This window comes from Marmota flaviventris, chromosome 6 (assembly GCF_047511675.1).
Source record: "Marmota flaviventris isolate mMarFla1 chromosome 6, mMarFla1.hap1, whole genome shotgun sequence".
Lineage (NCBI taxonomy): Eukaryota > Metazoa > Chordata > Mammalia > Rodentia > Sciuridae > Marmota > Marmota flaviventris.
Genome location: NC_092503.1, coordinates 112,184,094 through 112,199,899, shown reverse-complemented (window position 1 = coordinate 112,199,899; position 15,806 = coordinate 112,184,094). Strand labels below are relative to the sequence as shown.

Genomic DNA, 15,806 nt, shown 5'->3' with positions numbered 1-15,806 from the left:
GGCTTGTCCGTGCAGAGGCGTGCCTGGCCATTGCTCTGAAGACCGAGCCCCTGACCTTGGGATACTGCATCCCTTAACCTTCATTGGATGGGATTTTCCCTTGAATTTTTTGTTTCCCAATAAAAGCCCACTCCCTGGCATGCTCTCCCTCTCTTGCTAGTCTCTTTGTAAACCTCGCCACCACATTAGGTGGCTGGAGGCAGGAGCTAGGAAAAGCCATCCAGGAGCTGGTATTAAAGGTAATGAGAGTCTTGTCTCTTTAATTTAAAACTCCCTAGCAATTACTCATGAATCAAACCTTCTTTCATGAAGCCAGCGCTGGTTGCGTGGCAGACACACACACACACACACACACGCAAAAAGTAGGAGGGTGCTGTTTGAATAACTTAAGTGTGGGACCTCCTGACCTATAGTGACTGGACTGAATGTGAAACTGATGTGAACCATTGATTCAACTTTTGTCTCCAAAGACAGAAGTTGCCTGATTTGGGTCTCTGAGATCTGAGATGTGGCTTGGTTAGAGAAAGTGGGATTGATGTCCATGTAATTCAAGGAGCTATGCCTATGTCCGTAGCTCAGGGTCAGCCCTCCTTCAAATTGAAGTCCTGGGACCTAGGAGACCAGGTAAATGCAATCTGCCTAATTCAGTCCCCAAGCTCCAGAAGTCCTCCTAGAAATAGTATCTAGCACAGGCTCCTCCCTCATAGATCCCATGAAAGTTGCAAGGGCACATAGGTGTCTAGAAACTTCAGAAAATTCTGGCCAAGGTTGAATAAGAGCTAAGAAGACAGACATCTAGATCTGAGAATTGTGCCCCCCAGTCACACTGCCTATAGACATGCATCTGTGTCCTGGGGTCATGGGTAGCTTGGGGTGGTAAAATGGACCATAAGGGCACCTCAGGTTGTTAGAGTAGGGACTCTTACCTGTCACCTACGCTCCATTACCATTGCCACCCCCTCTAGATGGAAGCTAAGAAGTCACTCCAAGCTCTGAGGAAGACAGAGCCCATCTCCAAGCCTCAGCTCAGGACCCATTTCACTTAGAATCTCAGTGACCCACCAGGAAACCTCATGGCCCCTCCATATCTATCAGGGTGAGACCTGTCCTGATTCCCACTCTGCCATTCCCTGAGACCCAAGACTACTTACAGGACACAAGAAAACTCCAGGCTGGCATATATGGGATACTGTTTATTATTGGAGAAGGTCCACTAAGAATGGTACACTGCATAGAGGAAGGACAGAGGGCCCCAGGCAAGGTGGGGCCAGGAGGAGGACGGGAGCCCAGGTGTCCAGGAGGAAAGTCTAGGCGGCAGTGGCAAAGCCCACCCTGTTGTTGGCCATGTCAAAGACGGAATAGTAGGACCTGAGGAAGACGTCCCCAAGAATCCAAAAGGGCTGGCCATTTCCTGAGGACACGTAGGTGGCTTCCAGTCCAACCAAGCAGTAGCCATTCTCCTGCTCAACAGAGAAAGGCAGCACTCATTCATTTGGTCACACATGGCCTGGCCACTGCTAGCCTGAGCCTGGTCAAGGGCACACATTTGGAGATGAGCAGGTCAAGGACTGGCCCTGAAGGCTCATAGACAAGGTGGTGTATCACAAGAGGGGCTGGTGGGAGGGATTTCCCAGTGGTAAACACAGGTTGTAGTGGCCTGTGCAGGGTCACCTATCCCCATGCTGGGTATCTTTTCTTGCTAAAGCTCCCTTCTGTTCCTCATTGGCAAAAGCAGAATGGTGGTTCAGCTTAGAGTAAAGCTAGCTTGCATTCAGACTTTGCCTTCACCCTCATCATCTGTGCAGCTGGATCAGCTATTGAACCTCTCTGAACCTCCAGGTTTTCATTTGTAAAACAGAAAGAGAATCTCCCCATCAAATACTGTGACAATTCCCTTTACCTAAAGGGAAGCATAGGCACCAGGGTTCACACACGGGCTAGCTCTAGACAGAGTCCCTCTCCACTGATTAAGAGACTGATTGATCATGGGTGACACTCTTCTGGTGGGGATAATCCCAGGTGGCATGAGTTGGGAAATGGCACAGGGCCAGGTGGAGCTTTTCTGGCTGCACCAGCTCCTCCACCCCAGTGGCTCAGCCAGGGACCAGGACTTACATTGAGGATGTAGGCAGAGGGCGGCAGAGGGAACTGCACCCCGTTGATGATGAAGGTGAAGGTGGGCAGGTTCTGGACGTCATTACAGTTCACGAAAAACTGCAGAGAAACAGGTTCTTCCAGGTCCCCTCATTCCCCACCCCAGAGCAACTGCTAAGCACCCCGGATGCCCCAGACCTCTTTTTGGAGCAGAGGGCACAGTTCAGGGCAAATGCTATGTAGGTACTGCATGGGTGTCACAAGCACTGCTAGAGTGGGTGACATCCGGAGAGACCTGAGAATGTCCCACACCAAAGACGCTCCTCCTGCCTGAATGGCCCTTCTGAGAAGTTGAATCACTGCCCTTTCCCTGCAGGTGTCTTTTGAAATCACACAGCCATGTGCAAAAAGTGGACCAGGGCTCCCTCTCTTAGTGGGGAGGGCTAATTAGGTGACCATTTCATTTGCCAGGACACATGGGAGCGAGGGGGATTAGCTGTGTGGAGGAGAGGGAGGAGTGGATTGAGAGTTGTCCCTTGTTACTCACTTGCTTGGCCCCAAGTTTCACTCACAGGGACCCACGTTGCACAAACAACAAACACCACTGAGCTGTCCTTTCCTGGCCAGGGGACATCCACACCACACCCACCTGTCCATACTCGCCCTCCTGGGCCCCTATAGCTTGCAGAAGGGAGCTCAGGTACTGCTGGGGCACGGTGAGCAGAGAGGTTCCTGTGTCCACCATGGCCTGGCAGCCCTGGGAGCACCAGCCAGAAGCCTCTTCCCCAACATAGAACCTGGGTGGCAAGAAGAGGGCAGCCTCAGCCCGACCAGGACAGGGCAGCCAGGGGGGACCTTCCCGCCACAGGGGAGCAAGCCACCCGATGAAGATGAGCACCCCCAAGGGCCATTGCAGCTTGTTCCCTTCCTCACATTCCCTCTGAGTCTGTGCAGGGTCACCTGAAGGACCCAGGAATATATTCTGAAAACTTCAAGGAAGTTTTGAGAAGCACTGAAAACCAAGGTTGTCGTGATTGTTGTAAGGACGAGGAACAAATTAGTTGTCCCACACACCTCAGGTTCTAATCTGTAGGGTCCTGTGTGATTAGACAGGAGCTTCTCCAGTACTTGGGATTCCATATGTGCCCCCCCCCACCCCTTTCTCGAGACCCAGGGTTGATGCCCCTGTGGAGAACAGCTGAGGCTTGGGGAGGACAGCCCACAGGAATCCTCTGTTTCCACAGCTCAGTGGAACCTGGATGTGTGCGTGCCATGGGTGCCCAGAAGCCAGCTCCAAGGAAGGGGCGTCCCCAGGGACCCCCACCCCAGACTCACTCCTCGATGCCAATCTGCCAGTAGAGCTCCTCAGTGACAGGAGCCCAGAAGATCTGCCCTGTGTACAGGCTCTCGTCCACACCTCCAAAGATGACTGCTCCTCCATCCTCAGATCCCTCTTGGCTGCAGGACACATAGGGAAGGGGAAGTGAAGGAGAGGTTAAGGAAGGGGACACACATATTGAGAAGTCACCTTCACAGGGAAAGAGCACCTTCCCAGGATTCACATGGGGGTGTCCTGAGGACAAGGCCTTGTATTCCCCCAGACTCATGAATGTGCTGCCACAACAGCATTCTACAGCAGACCCACACTGTGCTGCCTTCTGCCCATTGCTGGACCCTGTCACCAGGAGCCACACTCAAAACACTTATTTTATTTCCTCTGCAAGTGGAAAGGGACAGGGCTTTGGTGGAAGCAAGGGAAATAGGCCATGATTCTTCCAGAAGCCTCCCCTGAGTGGTAGCAGAGTGGGTGGAACCTGGGGTTACAGGTAGAAGTATAAATAGGCCAAAGGAGTCCCCAGGGTTAGTGACAGGGTCAATGTGTTGAAAGCAGGATAAGGAGACCAAGCCACAGCAAGAAGATGGAACTGACTCTAGACGTAGAGAGGAAGAAAGCTGGTCAGCAAGAGAGAAAAGCCAGGCCCAGGGCCTCCTGACCTGGCCTCCTGTGGGGGCTGGGGGGACAGTGGGTGAGGAGTCAGTCCAGGGCCTAGACCAGAAGACTCCAAGACCTAGAAGGACACAAGCAGGAGGAGAGGCAGCAGGTCACTGGACAGAGAGGCCTCAGGGAGAAGCACAGGTGAGGCAGTGGGCTCTCGGGGCCCAGAGCAGGAGGCAGGCCCAAGACATGGGGAATTAGAGCAGTGACACCCGGGAGAAGTTTAGACTGAAGAAGGAGAGACCATCCTGCCTAGGAAGGCAAAGGGTCGTGAGGGTGGACTGGGGCAGGGGCAGGGGACCAGGAGAGTCAGAGCCCAGGAGCTGAGGCTCTGAACAAGTGTGGCCCAGCCACCCCCTGCTGGGAGGTCTCCACACCCCAAGGGATCAGGGCTTGGTACAGGGCAGGACTTAGGGACCCGCAGGGCAGTCTCTCACTTGCTGAGGTAGACGCTGAACATGGGGCTGGACAGGGCGTCCACCCGCAGCATGCCCTGCAGGGCTGTGGTGGCCCCTCCCGCGGACAGGGCAGGGTAGGCCAGGCCCATGATGCCATCGAACTGCGCATAGACAAAATTGGTACCCGGCTCTTGCTCACTCAGGCCGAACTCCTGGTTGGGGACCTGGATGCTCTCAACCTGTGGGGGGAAGACACATTGGAGTGGAAGTGACACTTCTGACTGCATCTATGTCCTCCTGCCCCATGCCACCAGAGACCCTCCATGGTCTTTCTTCCTCCTCTGGCCCATCTGCCCACTTCTCCACAGGCATCCCAACTGTCACTTCTCTTCCAAGGGCCTCCTTCACTGTAGCCTCCCATCCCCACACCTCTGCCCCCCAGTTCTGAGCTCCTGAAAAAAGGCACTCTCTGACTGGTCACTCTGGTGCCCCATCCCTGGACAGGAAAGAACAAGGACATCTAGGTCCCCACCCTCTCACACCCCCATCCAGGGTGGGGGTGGCAGCTGGAGCACTCACAGTCAGGGTGTCATAGCCGAAGAAGCCAGTGAGGCTGCCACTGCCATACTGCAGGGAGAAGGTCTGCCCGTTGGTGGAGAAGGTGGAGGACTTGCTGGGGTTGAAGCGAGGGTGTGTGGCTGCAGGAGGGAGCCATGGAGGCCAGGGGTGAGCAGAGGGCTGCCTGGCTCTCAGGCTCATGGGCTGCACCCCTGCCTGGCCCTCAGCCTAAGCTCCCAGCCTGAGGCATCAGCACCCCAACCTGGTCACCAAGGCAGGGGCTGACAGCCTTGGCCCCTGGATCCTCTTAGTTGGAAGGCATTGGCCTGAAAGCCCATGTTTCACAGGTAATTGGATGCCTGGATGATGACCTCCCTGTAAGCAGGTGCCCTAGACTCCACCTCTATCTCTACCCCACACCAGAAACCGGCAGAAATCTAGTGGGAAATGCTCATCCAGTGAGGAGTGGGAGGGAGACCTAGGAGGAATCCACTCACCCCAACCTCAATTCACCCAGGAGCTGGGCATAGTGGAATGTGGAGGTGGCATGGGGTGTGCCCATGGTGGACAGAGATGTCCACACTCCAGCCCCAAGGTTTTGGAATGAATCAGGGCAGCATTAAGAAACTGAAGATCCTCTGTCTCCCTAAATGACTCCAGGACAGGGACCACATCCAGCATAGTTGTGGCCAGTCCCTGGAGATACTCAGGGAGAAGCTAGTGGATAGGAGAGTGGAGGGCGAGGCACAGAGTGGACAGTGTCCTGAGGGGAGGAGCAGCACTGCCCGGTGAGCAGGAGAGGGTGGAGCAGAATGAACTGGAGGGGGTGAGGTGGATGGCAGAGATAAAGGGGTCCATCCTGACACGAGGCAAGGCAAGGGGCCACCCTGGAGCAGGGCCAGCCTCCTCCCTCTGGCTGCTTGATGCCCTGAGACCCTAAACAAGTCCCTGGTCCTCCTCAGGAGTGAGCACCCTTCCCTGCCTGCATCCCTGGACATGCCAGTGCCCGGCCCTGCCCAGGGGCCCTCCCTGCCCAGCCCAGCACTCACTGCAGGCCTGGCTCTGGCAGTAGACCGAGGGCACCCACAGGTTGGAGGAGCCAGTGTCAAACAGGACCAGGAAGTTCTGGGGTGGAGTCCCGATGCTGATCTCACCAAAGTAGGCAGCCTGGGGAGCCATGGGGACAGCTGTGAGCATTAGGGGGACCCAGAGACCAGGTTTCTCCATGGGCAGAGCAGGAAGGACAGCCCTGCCCTTGTACCACCAAAAGTCAGGGTCCCAAACACTCAGGCCTCATCCCAGCCTGCCCAGGGCTGCCAAGTGGTCTCCGTGGGTCACCTGCCAGGTGAGCTGGGGCCCTCCCCATGCTCTGCCCAATGGGCCACTCTCAGCAGGGTGGCCCAGGCTGGCAGGACTGGGAGAAGGGAGCAGCCTCAGGGTGGGAGTGCAGGAAGTCCCCAGGTTTGGCAGCAGGGACAGGGACACCTGGAGCTCTGGGACTCACATCCATGTAGGTCATGGGCTCATAGAGCACGCTGAAGTCGCTGAAGCGGTACTTCTGAGCGGGGTCGTACTTGTGGGTCTTCAGGAAGTCCCCCAGCAAGCCCTTTTCCCTCATGGTCTGACGCATAGTCTTCATTTTCCTCAGGGGGACCCTAGGGGAGCCTGGGTGTCAGGGCAGGGCCCCCCTCCTTCCTCTACCTTCTCATTTCTTCCCTCCCTGATGTTCTCCCTCGCCTCCTTCCCTCTTCCTCTTCGTTCTTTCCTTCTCTACTTCTTTCAACCTCACTCAGCACTTGCTCCATCATTTGGGAAACAATGAACTTCCCTCATGTCTGCCCTCAGCCCCTCTCAGGGGTCCTGCTCCTGCCCTGGCCTCTGCTCTCAGAGACCCTGAAAATACTTCCCATGAAGGGGAGAGGGACTTGGGACGCTGGGACTTTACACCTTCCAGAGGATGTCTGCTGATATTTGTTCTTTTGTTGTTTAAGGTTCAGGTCTGGGATGTGACTCAGTGGGAGAACATTTGCTGAGCATGTGCCTGACCTGGGTGCAGTCACCAGAAACATGAAAACGTAGAAATAAAATAAACAATTCTCAGAGATAGCAAAGCTCATCCCAAATTGTGTCCCTTCCTGTGATGCACTCAAGCACCTGGTAGTGTCTATGAGACACACCGTGGAGTAGGGGAGCAGCAATTGTCCCCTAATATGTTTAATCTGCAGCTCATTGAATGTGTGGCTATAAAGCTGCACACAGAAAAGGCCCTCTGCACTCTTCCCTGGTGGCACAGCAGGCAGGGTGGCAGGCTGGGAGTCGTAGTGTCCCCTGAGGCAGGTCACCTGCTCCATCCTGAATTTTCAACACCTCATGTTATAGTGATTTATAGGAATTGGTGTTTTTGCTAAAATGATTTTGGCTTCTTCCAGCAAATTTGGGGTCCCAGGAAAGTTTTTGGAGGGATTATCTGTCTCCTCTAGTTAGGGTGTTATCTTTTGTAGGAAGAAACCATATTCATCGTGCAAAGGCCTGCGTGGGCATAGTCACCCTACCCTCTGCCTCAGGACCATCTTCCCCCCACAGTCTGGAAAGGACCAAGCTGTTGCCTTGACTAGCAGCTCCTGAGGCCAGGCTCTGTCTGCTCCCAGCTGAGTCCTGCCCAGCTCCACCAAGGGCAGCCTTCCCTGGCCCAAGAGAGAATCCCACTCAGATCCAGCTGCTGCCCCCTGACTAGCTGCTCCATACAGGGCTGCAGGCTTCCTGAGGTTCCCTGCACCCACAGCCAGGCCCACACTCACTTGACAGGTATAGTTGATGCCTCCAAGACCAGGAGGCAGACCAAGGCCACCACCATCCACTTCATGGTGCCGATTCCCAGCTGGTCACAGAGCAAGTGCCACTCTGAGATCCACAGTCGCACTGGAGTGAAGACTTCAGCACTCCCTCTTTATACCCCCTGGATTTGGCCGAGTCCCTCCCTCCGTGCCCTGGGCAAGCATGACCCCAACCAGGGTGTCCCCTGTACACCATGTAGCCATTGTTACTGTGTTTTTCCCCCTGGACCATGGCCACTGCTGACTTTTCAACTTGTTGACTTTGAAATCAACAGCAGAGGCCAGGAGGTACGGGCGATAAGACAGAACAAAATAGCCATAAGATGGAAGGGGCAGAGCTGCTCCTTCTCCAGGATTAGTGGTTTGTGTGGATATTTTGGGGTGTGGGCCACAAAGATGCAGAGACACAGACAGGGGCATAGGAACATAGGCAGGTTTCTTGGCCAGCAAGTCTTGACATTGGGGAATCACAGGATCTTTGTCATGGGCACTCTCCTGTGTGCTGTAGGCAGGTTCACACCATCCTGGTGGCTGCCCACCAGGTGCCAGGAGCAGTCCCAGAGCTGTAACAATCAGAAATGTGTCTAGGGGTTACCTAATGTCCCCCAGTAGGGATGACATCATTGAGAACTGTGTGCTTAAGTGATGCCCTTGGTGGTCTGACTCAAGTCCTGGCTCCCAGCACCCCAACACCTTGGGGATGGAATTGGGATATGTGTGGGAGTCCTGTGTCAATAGGTAGCATGGTGATGAGGACATGTAGGTAACAAGGCAGTTCTGTTGCTGGGAATGGGGCTATAGGCCAGTGGCAGAATTCACTGACTGGGGGAGTCTTCTGAGGCTTTCCAGATCCATCAGGGGACTTGGAGAAACCCTCAGCACATGCCTAGGTCACACTCACAGGATACGCCATCTGGGCATTGGCCGTGCCTCAGGCAGCAGCAGTGGAGTGGAGCCTGGATCAGGGCATGAGCAGAGGGCCCCCTATCTTGTCCCCTTCTTCACTGTCTCTCCCTACACCCCCTGCAACTCTACCCTGACCTAGTTCTCCTGGGAGGGCTCTGTGTCCCCCATCGCCCTTCACCAAGAGCTGGACTGCCCTTGTCTGGCCCAGGTCTGGTTTATCCTGTCCCTCTCTCCATCATCTGGGGCTCCCACAGCCATCCCCCCACCTCCCCTACCCCTCACGGCCACCTCCCCCTCTGCCCATCTACAGTCTTCCCAAGGCTGAGCTGACCTGAAGCTGGACTGCCAACTCTCCATATTGGGGGACTGGAAAAAGTCCTCATGCCAGCACCCTCTCTGCCACTTTGTACCCAGCACTCAGGGCTCCAAACAGATTGATCACACCTTTGGGCCCCAGGCAGAAGGCCAGGGCCACACCTGCCAACCAAAGACAGCATCTGGCCAGCAGGGGATTTTCCACTCTGGCCACCACTGCCCACTGCCTATCCAGACCTGGGCATCCTCCCCAGGCCTTATGATGGGGGAGGCAGAGAAAGAATTAGGGTCTGCCCAGTTCTCCCAGAGAGAGAGGTCCCTGCCTGATGGTTGTCAATGCCAACTCAGGTCCCTTCCTCCTTGCAGTCCCCAGAGCTATGTGGGACTCTGGAGAGGAAGGCAAGGCAGGGAGCATTTCCCCTGAGCTGGGCATCCCCACATCTGGAAGAGAAGGAAAAAGAGTCATAGGATCCTTGGATTCCTGCTAAGTCCATGGAATGCCCTGACCTCGGGAGGCCTACTAGAGCCCAGCCTGGGGTTCCAGGGACCCTTCCTCCTCTGGTAGGATGCCAGGGGTCTGACAGTTGTCAGGCTCGCCTTCCCCAGGCCTAGTGACACCACATCCCTCTGAGTGTCCCTGGCTTCAGCATCAGGATAGGCATCCTGCTCAGCTGCCAGGCCCTGAAGATCTGCAGTCCCTCCTACCCCCTGTTCCTCCTGCCAGCTCAGTCATTGTTCAGAAGAAGCCTTAGATTCTTTCCCAATCTAGTGTTCCATGAAGTTCTCTCAATCTTTCATGAAATGACAATCTCCAAGTCATTTAATGGAGATCGTTTTTAAAAATTCTAGCAACTAAATTTTATATAGAATATATATATGATTTTTTAAAAAATCAAGGAGGGGCTGAATGTAGCTCCCTGGTAGAGCACATGCATAGCATGCATGAGACCAGGGGTTCCACCCCTAGCACCTCCCCCAAAAATAAATAAATAAAGTTTTAAAATAGTAAGGAGTCTTCAAAGTGCACCTGCCTGCTCCTTCCTTCATTATCTTGCAGACCTTATTGTGCACACTTAGATTTGAACCTCACTGAGGTCAGTGTGTAAACACAACTCGCTCTTCTCTTATCACACCGGACTGCGGCTTGTGCACCTTTCCATGCATTAAGATATGCCACTTCCTTATCACTTAACACTTGCAGAGGTTACCTGGCGCTCTCTCCTGCTGGCCCTAGGCACTGGGTTGTTTCCAGTTCTCACTGCTGTCAGCAGCACCTGGGCTCACTCCTGACACTCATCAAAGGAGTGAGGTGCTGAGCTCCCCATGACAGAGACATCCCAGCAGAAGGGGCACCTCTTGAGAGCTCTCCTGATGTAGGTGTGAGTTTGGGCCAGGATTCTCAGTCTCCCTGTGCATTCTAACCCTGAGATTGTGCACTTAGCTCTGGGGACAATTACCCAATAACCTTAAGTCTTTCTCAGTTATCTAAGTGCATGTTTAGTTAAGGTTTCAGCTATTTTCTTGGGCTTTTGGATTTTGCTTAAGTGTTGGTGTGTGTTTTATATTTTCACCATTACTTTAACCAAACCCACTGGGAACATACCAGACCTGAGATTTTGTTTTTGTCAAGCTCAAGGGTATTCACTGTTAAATGTTGACACAACTCTACAGTCATAGAGAGCTGTGACATAATGAGGAGTGGTCCCTCCTAGTGTTCATGCAGGACCCTCTAGTGATAACTCACAAAAATGTGCCCTGGGAGAGCCGCCCCCCACCCCCCTCGCCTGCCAGGTAGGGGAAGGGTGACCACCGACAGAAAAGGCCCAGTGGCCCAGGGCGGGACAGAGCTTCCAATCACTCCTGCAAGGTAGGCGGGCCTGCGACCCACTGGCAGAAGAGGAGCAGCCGCCTGCTGAGAGGCTGAGCCGCCCCCTCCCCCTGCGCTGGCATAGTAGACGGAACTGGGACCAATCACAGAGCAGGCCCAGTGGCCTGCTGAGGGGCAGAGCCGCCCCCCACCCCCCTCGCCTGCCAGGTAGGGGAAGGGTGACCACCGACAGAAAAGGCCCAGTGGTCCGCGGCGGGACAGAGCTTCCAATCACTCCTGCAAGGTAGGCGGGCCTGCGACCCACTGGCAGAAGAGGAGCAGCCGCCTGCTGAGAGGCTGAGCCGCCCCCTCCCCCTGCGCCGGCATAGTAGAGGGAAATGGGTCCAAACACAGAGCGGGCCCAGCGGCCTGCTGAGGGGCAGAGCCGCCCCCCACCCCCCTCGCCTGCCAGGTAGGGGAAGGGTGACCACAGACAGAAAAGGCCCAGTGGCCCGCGGCGGGACAGAGCTTCCAATCACTCCTGCAAGGTAGGCGGGCCTGCCACCCACCGGCAGAAGAGGAGCAGCGGCCTGCTGAGAGGCAGAGCCGCCCCCTCCCCCCCGCGCCTGCAAGGTAGTCGGAACTGAGACCACCATCAGAACAGGTCAGACCTGCAACCGAGAGACAGAACAGGCCCAGTGGCCTGAGGAATGGTAGAGCCGCCCCCCCCCCCACGCCTGCAAAGTAGGCGGACCTGCGACCCACTGGCAGTACAGCCCCAGAGGCCTGCAGAGGGGCAGTGCCGCTGCCTGCGCCTGCAAAGTAGGCAGAACGGCGACCACCGACAGAACAAGCCTAGCGGCCCGCAGAGGGACAGAGCCGCCGCCCGCGCCTGCAAGGACGGCGGACCTGCTACCGACTGGCAGAGCAGGCCCAGCGGCCTGCCGGCGTGGTAGGCACATTGCCCCAATTGGCGGAGGGGCAGAGCCGCCGCCCGTGCCTGCGAGGGAGACTTTGCAACTATACAAGACCAATATAAATATATAGGGGGAAAATTCAATAGCACAACAGTTTCACCAAGAAGAAAGGAACACGAACAGTATGAAGAGACAAGGAAAGAAAGGACCACAAGCATTGCAGGTCAACTCAACTTTAGAAGAGGTAATAGCTGCAGCTGATGGAATGTCAGATAAAGAATTCAGGATATACATGCTTCAGATGATCTGGAGTCTCAAGGAAGACATCAGACAGCAAAATCAGACAATGAAAGATCACTTCAACAATGAATTACATAAACAAATCCAAGAAGCAAAAGATCAACTATACAGGGAAATAGAGGTTATAAAAAACAAACAAACAGAAATCCTAGAAATGCAGGAAGCAATAAGCCAACTTAAAAACTCAATTGAGAATACTACCAGCAGAGTAGAACACTTAGAAGACAGAACATCAGACAATGAAGATAAAGTATTTCAACTTGAAAAGAACATAGACAGCTCAGCAAGACTGTTAAGAAACCATGAGCAGAACATCCAAGAAATATGGGATAACATCAAGAGACCAAATTTAAGAGTCATTGGGATACAGGAAGGAACAGAGTTTCAAACCAAAGGAATGAGCAATCTATTCAATGAAATAATTCGAGAAAACTTCCCAGACTTGAAGAATGAGACAGAACCCCAAATCCTAGAAGCCTACAGGACGCCGAATGTGCAAAATCATAAGAGACCCACACCTAGACACATTATAATGAAGATGCCCAACATACAGAACAAGGAGAGAATTTTAAAAGCTACAAGAGAAAGGAAGCAGATCACATTTAGGGGTAAGCCAATCAGGATAACAGCTGATCTTTCAACACAGACTCTGAAAGCTAGAAGATCCTGGAATAACATATTTCAAACACTGAAAGAAAATGGGTTCCAACCAAGAATTGTGTTTCCAGCGAAATTAAGCTTCAGGATGGAAGATGAAATTAAAACCTTCCACGATAAACAAAAGTTAAAAGAATTTGCAGCTAGAAAACCATCTCTTCAAAACATCCTTGGCAAAACATTACAGGAAGAGGAAATGGAAAATAACAATGAAAACCAACAGTGGGAGGTAGGACACTAAAGGGGGGAAAATAATCAAAGTGGAAAACAAACCATGTTTAGTAACATAAATAAACAAATATGGCTGGAAGAACAACCCATATCTCAATAATAACCCTAAATGTTAATGGCTTAAACTCACCAATCAAGAGACACAGGCTAGTAGAATGGATCACAAAACAAGACCCAACAATATGCTGCCTACAGGAGATGCATTTGATAGGAAAAGACATACATAGGCTGAAGGTGAAAGGTTGGGAAAAATCATATCACTCATATGGACTTCGGAAACAAGCAGGAGTATCCATACTCATATCAAATAAAATAGATTTTAAGCCAAAGTTAATCAAAAGGGATAAAGAGGGACACTACATACTGCTCAAGGGAACCATACACCAACAAGACATAACAATCATAAATATATATGCCCCAAACAATGGTGCAGCTATGTTCATCAAACAAACTCTTCTCAAGTTCAAGAGTCTAATAGACCACCATACAATAATCATGGGAGACTTCAACACACCTCTCTCACCACTGGACAGATCTTCCAAACAAAAGTTGAATAAGGAAACCATAGAACTCAATAACACAATTAATAACCTAGACTTAATTGACATATATAGAATATACCACCCAACATCAAACAGTTACACTTTTTTCTCAGCAGCACATGGATCCTTCTCAAAAATAGATCATATATTATGTCACAGGGAAACTCTTAGACAATACAAAGGAGTAGAGATAATACCATGCATCCTATCTGATCATAATGGAATGGAACTGAAAATCAACGATAAAAGAAGGAAGGAAAAAGAATATATCACTTGGAGAATGAACAATAGGTTACTGAATGATCAATGGGTTATAGAAGACATCAAGGAGGAAATTAAAAAATTCTTAGAGATTAATGAAAACACAGACACAACATATCGGAATCTATGGGACACATTGAAAGCAGTTCTAAGAGGAAAATTCATTGCTTGGAGTTCATTCCTTAAAAAAAGAAAAAACCAACAAATAAATGATCTCATACTTCATCTCAAAATCCTAGAAAAAGAAGAGCAAAACAACAGCAAAAGAAGTAGAAGGCAAGAAATAATTAAAATCAGAGCTGAAATCAATGAAATCGAAACAAAAGAAACAATTGAAAAAATTGACAAAACTAAAAGTTGGTTCTTTGAAAAAATAAACAAAATCGACAGACCCTTAGCCATGCTAGCGAAGAGAAGAAGAGAGAGAACTCAAATCACTAACATACGGGATGAAAGAGGCAATATCACAACAGACACTTCAGAAATACAGAAGATAATCAAAAATTATTTTGAATCCTTATACTCCAATAAATTAGAGGATAGTGAAGGCATAGATAAATTTCTTAAGTCATATGATCTGCCCAGATTGAGTCAGGAGGATATAGACAACCTAAACAGACCAATATCAATTGAGGAAATAGAAGAAACCATCAAAGGACTACCAAATAAGAAAAGCCCAGGACCGGATGGGTATACAGCAGAGTTTTACAAAACCTTTAAAGAGGAACTAATACCAATACTTTTCAAGCTACTTCGGGAAATAGAAAAAGAGGGAGAACTTCCAAATTCATTCTACGAGGCCAACATCACCCTGATACCTAAACCAGACAAAGACACTTCAAAGAAAGAAAACTACAGACCAATATCTCTAATGAACCTAGATGCAAAAATCCTCAATAAAATTCTGGCCACTCGGATACAAAGGCACATCAAAAAAATTGTGCACCATGATCAAGTAGGATTCATCCCTGGGATGCAAGGCTGGTTCAATATAAGGAAATCAATAAATGTTATTCACCACATCAATAGACTTAAAAATAAGAACCATATGATCATCTCGATAGATGCGGAAAAAGCATTCGACAAAGTACAGCATCCCTTTATGTTCAAAACTCTAGAAAAACTAGGGATAACAGGAACATACCTCAATATTGTAAAAGCAATCTATGCTAAGCCTCAGGCTAGCATCATTCTGAATGGAGAAAAATTGAAGGCATTCCCTCTAAAATCTGGAACAAGACAGGGATGCCCTCTCTCACCACTTCTGTTCAACATAGTTCTCGAAACACTGGCCAGAGCAATTAGACAGACGAAAGAAATTAAAGGCATCAAAATAGGAAAAGAAGAACTTAAATTATCACTATTTGCAGATGACATGATTCTATACCTAGCAGACCCAAAAGGCTCTACAAAGAAACTATTAGAGCTAATAAATGAATTCAGCAAAGTGGCAGGATATAAAATCAACACGCATAAATCAAAGGCATTCCTGTATATCAGCGACAAATCCTCTGAAATGGAAATGAGGACAACCACTCCATTCACAATATCTTCAAAAAAAATAAAATACTTGGGAATCAACCTAACAAAAGAGGTGAAAGACTTATACAATGAAAACTACAGAACCCTAAAGAGAGAAATAGAAGAAGATCTTAGAAGATGGAAAAATATACCCTGTTCATGGATAGGCAGAACTAACATCATCAAAATGGCGATATTACCAAAAGTTCTCTATAGGTTTAATGCAATGCCAATCAAAATCCCAACGGCATTTCTTGTAGAAATAGAGAAAGCAATCATGAAATTCATATGGAAAAATAAAAGACCCAGAATAGCAAAAACAATGCTAAGCAGGAAGTGTGAATCAGGCGGTATAGCGATACCAGACTTCAAACTATATTACAGAGCAATAGTAACAAAAACAGCATGGTACTGGTACCAAAACAGGCGGGTGGACCAATGGTACAGAATAGAGGACACAGAAACCAAT

The 15,806-nt window shown here is 50.6% G+C and overlaps 1 protein-coding gene across 1 annotated transcript; it reads right to left on the bottom strand.

Moving 5' to 3' along the window:
- Positions 1 to 1,307: 1,307 nt before the first annotated feature.
- On the bottom strand, positions 1,308 to 7,909 carry LOC114080652 (gastricsin-like). The gene is made up of 9 exons (XM_071613941.1): positions 7,845 to 7,909; positions 6,551 to 6,701; positions 6,096 to 6,213; positions 5,068 to 5,186; positions 4,528 to 4,727; positions 3,430 to 3,552; positions 2,744 to 2,891; positions 2,116 to 2,214; positions 1,308 to 1,460 (listed from the first exon to the last, which is right to left on the bottom strand). The coding sequence occupies exons 1-9, from the start codon at positions 7,907 to 7,909 to the stop codon at positions 1,308 to 1,310; spliced, it is 1,176 nt and encodes a 391-aa protein (XP_071470042.1).
- Between the last annotated feature and the right edge of the window lie 7,897 nt (positions 7,910 to 15,806).